The 10790-nt window shown below is 44.0% G+C and overlaps 1 protein-coding gene across 1 annotated transcript; it reads left to right on the top strand.

Moving 5' to 3' along the window:
• The first annotated feature begins 3589 nt into the window (after window positions 1-3589).
• Window positions 3590-10586, top strand: LOC118368633 (cytochrome b-245 chaperone 1 homolog). The gene is made up of 6 exons (XM_035752902.2): window positions 3590-3867; window positions 4304-4391; window positions 4564-4605; window positions 6440-6610; window positions 9170-9314; window positions 9529-10586. The coding sequence occupies exons 2-6, from the start codon at window positions 4304-4306 to the stop codon at window positions 9686-9688; spliced, it is 606 nt and encodes a 201-aa protein (XP_035608795.2). The 5' UTR covers window positions 3590-3867; the 3' UTR covers window positions 9689-10586.
• Window positions 10587-10790: the final 204 nt, after the last annotated feature.

Genomic DNA, 10790 nt, shown 5'->3' with positions numbered 1-10790 from the left:
GTCATTGCTTTTTGGTATACCAAAGATTCCAATGGGACGCTGCGTTTGCTTTGCACCATTGCGTTGCAGAAGGAGTGTAGCGTGTTCTGTGTGTTGCACGTTGGATTTCCAACCTATGCATCAAATTGTATGCGTAGACTTGACATAAATAGTATATGATGAAATAAACAGAAAATAAAAGAGACTGTGCGTTTTTTTCTTCTACGTTTTTGTGTGATTTTTTAAATATTAGAGACACAAGATGTTAGAAATATTGGGCGGATTCGATTATGTTTTTTTATAAAAAAATTTATTATTATTTTTTTTAAATTAACAACAAATCAATACATAAAGCACATGAGGGAACAAAAGCATACATAGATTACAAACAATGGACAATCGAGCTAGGGGGTACAATATCACATTACAATTACACAAGGACCTTAAGGGACATGCATATACTTACAATTCTAACAGCTTTTTTGTTAGTAGAGCATTTAACCGTCTTAAAATACAGTTCAATTTATTTTTGTAGGATACGAAAATGTGGTTTTCTGTTTGTAAATTTACATTTGTGTATATGAAATTTGGCCAAAAGAATAATGAAATGAATTACATAAAAATGATTCCGCTTATTTCTATTGTATGTAAAGAATCCAAACAGTACATCTCTCCACAATAGTGTAAAATCTTCATAAATGTGTTCAATTATAAACCTACTGATGTCTTGCCACAGTTTTCTTACATGCATACAATGCCAAAAAAGATGCAACACTGTTTCTGGGTGGTCATTACAAAAGGAGCAATTTGAGTTGATGTTTTCCTTAAACTTCTTCATATAGTGGTTGGCAGGATAATATTTATGAATAATTTTAAAGGAAACTTCCTTAATTTTGTTAACAAGTAGGTATGTTTGTGGCAACATCCAAACTTTTTTCCAACAGATATTATCAATAAATCCATTCCAATAAGGCATGACATAAGGTATAGATACAACATCCTGCTGAAACAAGGTTCGTATCGCTCTGTTGTTGAATGGACCAAAAGAGAAACAAATCTTCCCTACTGATGAGTCAACAGGGTCAATAGACTGAGGGTCAGGTCTTGACATGTTCCTGAATAACATAGCAACACCTGAGGGAATGGCATCTAAAACAATTGCAAAATCTTTAGGTGTTACAGGGACCTTGTAAAGTGATAATAATTCTTTATAACTGAGTAAAATACCCTCTGCATTTACCAGTTGGCTCACCAATAGGATATTATTTCTGAACCAATATTCTAAAAACAGAGAGGTATTTTTATACAATATATCCCGATTATTCCATATATAATATCTGTGTGGAGAAAAATTGTGTTTATAAATTAAGGACCATGACAAGAAAACCTGCCGATGAAAAGCAGAAAGTTTCACTGGAACTTTGTCAATATTATAATTGCAAAACAACATGAAGTTAAGGCCACCAAAAGTAGAGAAGACATGATGAGGAATACAATTCCAGATAGAAGTGGGTCTTCTTAGGAATTGTTTTATCCAATTGATCTTGAAAGTATTATTTAAAGTAGTAAAATCCAGAAAATTCAGTCCACCGTTCTCATAAGTGTTCATTACAACAGTTGTCCTAATGTAATGGGTACGGTTTCTCCAAAGAAAGTTGAAAAGCATCTGGTCTATCTCCTTGCTTATTTTACGGTCAAGATATAAAGATAGAGCACCATATGTTAGTCTAGAGATACCTTCAGCCTTGGTTATTAGGACTCTACCTTTTAAAGATAAGTCCCTCTGTAGCCATTGATTTAGTTTCTTCTGGGTTTTTTTTTAATAAGAGGGTTAAAATTTAGTAAGCCTCTAGACTTCTGATCCTTTGTAATGGTTATGCCTAAATATGTAAGTTCTTCTTTTACTGGAATACCATAATATGAAGGTGTCACACAATCTTTGACAGCCATGAGTTCACATTTCTTAATGTTAAGAAATAGACCAGACGCTTTGGAAAAGGATTGTATCACATTGATCGATATGGGAATTTGGTTAGCGTCTTTCAGAAAAAGTGTAGTATCGTCAGCCAGCTGGCTTATAATAATTTCTTTACCAGCTATGGAAATACCTTGTACAGGTCTATTATTTAAAGAATTTGCAAGAAGTTGGGAGATTAATAAAAACAGGTACGGAGAGATAGGACAACCTTGCCTAATTCCTCTCTTTAACTCAAATCTAGGTGAGGTGCCATATTTCAATTTGATAGAGTTGTTACCATTTGCATAGAGAGTCTTAATAGCCTTACAGAAAAAATCCCCAAAGCCAAGTCTCTCAAGGGAGTGGAAGAGAAACTGATGCTCAACTGTGTCAAATGCTTTATAAAAATCTAAAAATAATATGAAGCTATCCCCAGTTATTAGGTCTGAGTAGTCAAGTACGTCTAATACTAGTCTGCCATTGTTAGAAATATGTCTGTTCCTCATGAAGCCAGACTGTGTTTCATCAATGATTGCATCCAGAACTTCTTTAATTATTTTTGCTAGTGAGGCTAATATCTTATAGTCATTATTAAGAAGACAAATTGGACGCCAGTTATCGATGAGCAGCACTTCTTTTTTAGGCTTAGGTATCAGTGTTATTAACCCCTGACTCATTGTAGGAGGGAGAACATTGTTTTTAATACTCTCTAAAAAGACTTCAAATAGGAAGGGAGCTACTTGTTCAGAAAATAATTTGTAAAATTCTGATGTAATTCCATCAACACCTGGTGATTTATTGTTCTTTAGATGTTTGATAGACTCTATAATCTCTTCAACTTTGTTTGATTCGATTATGTTACTGTGCGACGGTCTATGGCGCGTGACGTCACTGGCAAAAGCGGCGAGGGAGGAGCGACACAGTTTCAAACCCAGAGGTGCAATATTGCGAGACTTCCGGGAACGCTTGTGAAACAAACCAAACAGACCGTGCCTGGTTTTTCGCCTTTGACAAATCTATGAGAGAAAAAATATATTCCTTAGTTAATTTTCTCAAAATCTAAAGGCACGACCTAGATTCGAGCTAATGTCTTAAATAGTTGAACATGTTATTACTCGGGTCTCGTGAAAGTAATACACTTACACGTTTTCATTTGTTGTTGTCGAAAACAACATTTTATGAAAGAGTGCCTTTTTCGTTGGAAGGCCTGCACATGCGCACTTTGGCCTGAGACGACTGTTAAACGTGTAGATGTCCGACGCAAGAGTTCAGTTTGCCAACGTCCCCTACAAGTGTGATTGGAGAAGCAGTTTTAGCCTATCTCCATACTGTACTGTCTGAGAGCGCCCGTCTGAAATGCAACAGTAATCTCCCCTGCTCAGTCGTGTTGTCAACACCACAGCATCGTGCACTGTTCGGCAAGATACGTATCTTTTCAATAAAATATATGTTAGAATTTTCTAGTTTTACTGAGATGGCAGTCAAATAGTTTGTTTTTATCATAAGCAATACATTTTGCACCAGAAAACACATAATCATACTCATTACTCCACGTGCTTAATTACGTACATTTTGTTATGGGTTTATTTCGCCTTCACATTGAATCGGGCACCTGGCTCACGCCCGGGAGGCAGCTCAGCTCCATAACGAATCCAATCATCTTTCAGACACGCCTACCCGGGCACCCGCGAAACACTAATCGAATCCCCTCATTGCAACAACGTTAAACTGCTCATGTCATCATCCAATCAGTGAAGACTTACCCCGGAAGGAAGCAACACCCCACCCACCGTGTGTTGTTGCTGTAAAATGAAATGAATTGAAACTTCTCTAAAAATTGTAAATGTAAATTTCACTATCATCAATCCGATTTGTTACATTGTTTCCGGTGCGTATCATTTTCGGGAATTTCGTTGAAGAGTGTAAGTAAGGTAAGACAACAATTAATATGTATGGCACACATGATTTAATTCAAAGTATCATATAGGCGAGATTATGAGTGATCGTAAATAGTGTACCATACCGTTCTTCAATGCTCTGGGGTAGGATTGTCTTTTAGGGGCTTTGGCACAACAACAGCAAAAAAACATATCCGCTGGGGATGTAGGTTTAATATTAATAATAAGTTATGGTTACGGATGAATGCAATGCCGGATGTTTGAACCGGGAAATAGTTAGAGATGACTGAATGTGGAAGCAGATCTGAAGTACAAAAAGCCCTACTCCTGACAGACATCCTCCCTTCTCCCTGTTTCCTTGAAGTAACCACTGACCTATCATAGATATTCAAGTGTAAGCAACGGCTCTTCTATATCACATAGCTTTTGCCTATCCTTCCTGTTTACAACTGTAATGTCTGTCTGGCAGATGGGGTATATGCAGGTAGAGGAGCACAATTCCAACATGTTACATCTGAAAAGGTCACCTGGCATCCGCTCCTGGTCGCTGCTTGTAGGTAGGTAGTGTGTGTGTGTGTGTGTGTGTGTGTGTGTGTGTGTGTGTGTGTGTGTGTGTGTGTGTGTGTGTGTGTGGACATTCTGTGTGTGTAAATATGGATTTATTTATTTGTTTGAATGCAATGTAATGAAATAAAGTGACCCAGCATTTGGTCATTTTTCTGATACCAGGTATTGCGTCCATTGGCCTGGCTGCTGCGTACTACACTTCAGGTACAACCCAATTTACAGGCATCACCATACTACAGATCAGATATAACCCAATTTACAGGCATCACCATACTACAGATCAGATATAACCCAATTTACAGGCATCACCATACTACAGATCAGATATAACCCAATTTACAGGCATCACCATACTACAGATCAGATATAACCCAATTTACAGGCATCACCATACTACAGATCAGATATAACCCAATTTACAGGCATCACCATACTACAGATCAGATATAACCCAATTTACAGGCATCACCATACTACAGATCAGATATAACCCAATTTACAGGCATCACCATACTACAGATCAGATATAACCCAATTTACAGGCATCACCATACTACAGATCAGATATAACCCAATTTACAGGCACCACCATACTACAGATCAGATATAACCCAATTTACAGGCACCACCATACTACAGATCAGATATAACCCAATTTACAGGCATCACCATACTACAGATCAGATATAACCCAATTTACAGGCATCACCATACTACAGATCAGATATAACCCAATTTACAGGCATCACCATACTACAGATCAGATATAACCCAATTTACAGGCATCACCATACTACAGATCAGATATAACCCAATTTACAGGCACCACCATACTACAGATCAGATATAACCCAATTTACAGGCACCACCATACTACAGATCAGATATAACCCAATTTACAGGCACCACCATACTACAGATCAGATATAACCCAATTTACAGGCATCACCATACTACAGATCAGATATAACCCAATTTACAGGCATCACCATACTACAGATCAGATATAACCCAATTTACAGGCATCACCATACTACAGATCAGATATAACCCAATTTACAGGCATCACCATACTACAGATCAGATATAACCCAATTTACAGGCATCACCATACTACAGATCAGATATAACCCAATTTACAGGCATTCACATACTACAGATCAGATATAACCCAATTTACAGGCATCACCATACTACAGATCATCATTTACAGACATACTAGACAGATATAACCCAATTTACAGGCATCACCCCTCAGATTATAACTTTACAGGCATCACCATACTACAGATCAGATATAACCCAATTTACAGGCATCACCATACTACAGATCAGATATAACCCAATTTACAGGCATCACCATACCACAGATCAGATATAACCCAATTTACAGATCCACATACCACAGATCAGATATAACCCAATTTACAGGCATCACCATACTACAGATCAGATATACCCTGATTTACAGGCATCACCATACTACAGATCAGATATAACCCAATTTACAGGCATCCACATACTACAGATCAGATATAACCCAATTTACAGGCATCACCATACTTAGATCAGATATAACCCAGGATTTACAGGCATCACCATACTACAGATCAGATATAACCCAGATTTACAGGCATCCACTACTACAGATCTCAGATATAACCCAATTTACAGGCATCACCATACTACAGATCAGATATAACCCAATTTACAGGCACCACCATACTACAGATCAGATATAACCCAATTTACAGGCATCACCATACTACAGATCAGATATAACCCAATTTACAGGCATCACCATACTACAGATCCCCCTATAACCCAATTTACAGGCATCACCATACTACAGATCAGATATAACCCAATTTACAGGCATCACCATACTACAGATCAGATATAACCCAATTTACAGTGTCAGCCTCTCACTGCTTTAGTTGAATACAGAAACAGTCTGGTACCTAGGCCAGTCATCATTGACATAATTAAGACAGATTTCCTGCCTGTCTCTCACCCCTCTGTTTTCTTGTCTTTCCAGACAGTATCCTGTGGAAGCTGTTCTACGTGACGGGCTGTCTGTTTGTGGCCATGCAGAACATGGAGGAGTGGGAGGAGGCAGTGTTTGATAAAACCAAGAATGTGATAGAGCTGAAGACCTTCAGTCTGTACACTGTGATTCTCACCATGTGGAGGAGAGGCCAGGAGAAAGGTGAGTAACATCATCACGTAATGTGTCCTGTACTATCACTCTCCTTTAACAATATGGGTAGGATGATGGGATGACTTTCCAGATCTGGTAAACCCAGAGGTCTTCAACCCTGCTCTTGGAGATCTATAGGAATTTTGCTTCACAAACTCGCCCTCTCTCTTCCCGTCTCCCTCCCATCCCCCTCCCTCTCCTCCTGTCTCCCTCCCAACCCCTCCTCCCATCTCCATCCCCTCCCCCTTCTCCCATTTCTGTCCCATCCCCTCCTCCCATCTCCATCCCCTCCCCCTTCTCCCATTTCTGTCCCATCCCCTCCTCCCATCTCCATCCCATCCCCCTTCTCCCATTTCTGCCCCAACCCCTCCTCCCATCCCATCCCCCCCCTGCTCCATCCCCAACCCCTCCTCCCATCTCCATCTCTTCCCCCTTCTCCCATCCATCCCAACCCCTCCTCCCATCTCCATCCCCCCCCCTTCTCCCATTTCTGTCCCAACCCCTCCTCCCATCTCCATCCCTTCCCCCTCTCCCATTTCTGTCCCCTCCCCCCTCCTCCCATCTCCATCTCTTCCCCCTCCTTCTGCCTCCATCCCCTCCTCCCATCTCCATCTCTTCCCCCTCCTTCTGCCTCCATCCCCTCCTCCCATCTCCATCTCTTCCCCCTTCTGCCTCCATCCCCTCCCCTCCTCCCATCTCCATCTCTTCCCCCTCCTTCTGCCTCCATCCCCTCCTCCCATCTCCATCCCTTCCCCCTCCTTCTGCCTCCATCCCCTCCCCCTCCTCCCATCTCCATCTCTTCCCCCTCCTTCTGCCTCCATCCCCTCCTCCCATCTCCATCTCTTCCCCCTCCTTCTGCCTCCATCCCCTCCTCCCATCTCCATCTCTTCCCCCTCCTTCTGCCTCCATCCCCTCCTCCCATCTCCATCTCTTCCCCCTCCTTCTGCCTCCATCCCCTCCCCCTCCTCCCATCTCCATCCCGTCTTCCTCCCTCCCCTCCTCCCATCTGTCACATCCCCTCCTCCCTCCGTTCCCTCCCCCTCCTCCTGTCTCCATCTCCATCTCTTCCCTCCTCCTGCCTCCATCCCATCTCTTCCCCCTCCTCCCATCTCCATCTCTTCCCCCTCCTTCTCCATCTCCATCCCTCCCCTCCCTCCCATCTCCATCTCTTCCCCCTCCTCCCGTCTGCCTTCCCTCCCCTCCTTCTGTCTCCATCTCCATCTCTTCCCCCTCCTCCTGCCTCCATCCCCTCCCCCTCCTCCCATCTCCATCTCTTCCCCCTCCTTCTGCCTCCATCCCCTCCCCCTCATCCCATCTCCATCTCTTCCCCCTCCTGCCTCCATCCCCTCCCCCTCCTCCCATCTCCATCTCTTCCCCCTTTCTGCCTCCATCCCCTCCCCTCCTCCCATCTCCATCTCTTCCCCCTCCTCCTCTGCCTCCATCCCCTACCCCCGTCCTCCCATCTCCATCCCCTCCCCTTCTCCCATTTCTGTCCCATCCTGTCTCCATCTCCATCTCTTCCCCCTCCTTCTGCCTCCATCCCTTCCCCCATCTCCATCCCTCCCCTTCTCCATCTCTTCCCCCCCTCCTTCTGTCTCCATCTCTTCCCCCTCCTTCTGTCTCCATCTCTTCCTCCCATCTCCATCTCTTCCCCTCCTCCTGTCTCCATCTCCATCTCTTCTCCCTCCTCCTGTCTCCATCTCCATCCCCTCCCTGTATCCATCTCCATCTCTTCCCCTCCTCCTGTCTCCATCTCCATCTCTTCTCCCTCCTCCTGTCTCCATCTCCATCTCTTCTCATTCCTCCTGTCTCCATCTCGATCTCTTCCCCGTCCTCCCGTCTCCATCCCCTTCTCCCGTTTCCGTCCCCTCCCCCTCCTCCTGTCTCCGTCCCCTCCTCCCATCTCCATCTCTTATCCCTCCTACTGTCTCCTGTCTCCCTCCCATCCCCTCCCGTCTCCCTCCCATCCCCTCCCGTCTCCCTCCCATCCCCTCCCGTCTCCCTCCCATCCCCTCCTGTCTCCCTCCCATCCCCTCTGCCGTCTCCCTCCCCTCCTTCCATCTCTCCCTCCCCTTCCTCCCATTCCCTCTGCCACCTCTCCCTCCCATCCCCTCCCCTCCTTCCATCTCCATCCCATCCCCCTCCCCTCCTCCCGTCTCCATCTCTTCCCCCATCCCCTCATCCCCTCCTCCCGTCCCTCCCAACCCCCCTCCCAATCCTTCCATCCCCTCCCCCATCCCCTCCTTCCATCCCCCCTCCTCCCCATCCCCTCCCCCCCATCCCTCCCCCATCTCCTTCCATCCCCTCCCCATCCCCTCCTCCCGTCTCCTTCCATCCCCTCCCCCATCCCCTCCTCCCGTCTCCTTCCATCCCCTCTCCCCTCCTGACCCCATCCCCTCCACCTCCTCCCGCCTCTTCCCCTCCTCCCTCCTCCCATCTCCCTCCTCCCATCTCCCTCCTCCCTTCTCCCTCCCTGCTTCCTCCCATCCCCTCTGCCTCCTCCCACCACTGTCCCTTCCCCTGCCTCTCCCTCCCATCCCATCCCCTCATCCTGTCTCTATCTTTCAGTGGTGCTGGACATGAGGCACCTGCGTGCCGTGTGTGTTCAGGAGGAGAAGGTGCGCTACCTGGGAAAGGGTTACCTGCTGGTGCTGCGGCTGACAACCGGTTTCTCCTACCCCCTCACACAGAGCGCCACCATGGGGGGACGCAGGTACGACTGGGTTCTGGAGGGGGAAGACATAGGGTCTTGTAATAGATCTAACATGGAAGATGCTGTGTTAAAGGATCAGAACACAGGTTTCCCAGGATAGGAGAATATTGTAGAATATTCCAAGAAGGGTATGGAGCAGAAGTATAATCAGCCACGCTGTCTATTCTTGATCACAACTTGTTGTTTGATCGTTTTATTTCTCCCTCTTTGTCAGTGATGTGGAGGCGGTGGCTTCGTTGCTCAAGCGTTTCCTGGGTCTGGAGGAGCTGCAGAGTCACTGGGAGCAGGAGGAAGAGGAAGAGGAGGAAGATGAGGAAGATGACCCCAGCACTGACTCAGAAGAAGAGGGGGACTTTGAACCCTCAGTGCGGTAGTGATGAGGAGAGGAAGCCACTGTAGACTTGAAATGCACACAAACATATTTTACAGCATTTCGTAGTATTATCCCTGATACTGTAAATGGCCTGAAGTACTCTCTTGAGTGGTTGTTTTCCACAGAAGATTTAAACTAAATCATAGTTTGGTGTCTGGCCTGTTCTTAAAAAAAACAAATTATCATTACTGTATAGTATCTGCGTTACACACCTATCCTTATAGTTACAGTGCCTTTTTATTTAAATGTAATCATTATTTGTGTGGAAAAACTCAAAACTTCTGACATGCCAACAGGATAGGCAACACATTGGTGTGTTTGAGACCACCCAAGAGCATGACTCTGCTCACTACAACCATCCATCTGAATGCATGTGACCATAAACTATAATCAAGCATGAATAATTTCCAGGGATCAAGTTAAGAATATTTATAAATGTCAATACTTGCATGTTCATGTGTCTGTCAGCATTCATAGGTCTTATTGCTAGGGCCGAACAGAATCCGGGAAGGACGATACATCTTAAAAATATCTCCATATAATCTGACATGGTTTAATATTCATAGAGAACGCTACAGATTGTCTCAGGTAACATTCCTGTCCATAGACTGTAATGTGTTAGTAATAATGTGTATATTTGACAGGAATGCTGTATTACATTGCATATGGACGGTAATAACTACTGTGTCTGTTAATGAGAGGAAGGTGAGTGACGATGCCTTGTGTTGCTTGAAAGAAAGACGATGACTGAGAGATTTGTAGGTTTAAACGTTGTTTTATGTGTCCAGTTCCTGCTGGATGACTGCAGGTACTGATTTACCTTCTTTTAAAAGAAAAACTTTCATACATTTATTTGTGCATTTTTTTTTGTAAAAAAAAAATGAAAGGGAATTAAATTAGCTTTTTGATAATCATGAAATCATTTGTGTTCTATAAATGATTCACTGGTCAACCATGGAAGAAGCCTTTATCCGTTATCAAGTTTGCTACTAACACATTTGAAAGTTGATACAAGGACCAGCTATGAACTCACCCCCCCCGGCTACAATCCTCAAATGACTTGCAGCAGACACACATATCAATGTAAACAGATTGAGGTGCTG

The sequence above is a fragment of the Oncorhynchus keta genome, chromosome 3 (assembly GCF_023373465.1).
Source record: "Oncorhynchus keta strain PuntledgeMale-10-30-2019 chromosome 3, Oket_V2, whole genome shotgun sequence".
NCBI classification, from domain to species: domain Eukaryota; kingdom Metazoa; phylum Chordata; class Actinopteri; order Salmoniformes; family Salmonidae; genus Oncorhynchus; species Oncorhynchus keta.
Note: the sequence above shows the minus strand (reverse complement) of the source record. Positions and strands in the feature narration are given on the sequence as shown.

Coding starts and splice junctions, on each gene's coding strand:
- LOC118368633 (XM_035752902.2), top strand. CDS start 4,304: ATGGGGTATATGCAGGTAGAGGAGCACAATTCCAACATGTTACATCTG. Junction 4,392..4,563: donor CTCCTGGTCGCTGCTTGTAG/GTAGGTAGTGTG, acceptor TTCTGATACCAG/GTATTGCGTCCATTGGCCTG. Junction 6,611..9,169: donor GAGGAGAGGCCAGGAGAAAG/GTGAGTAACATC, acceptor TCTATCTTTCAG/TGGTGCTGGACATGAGGCAC.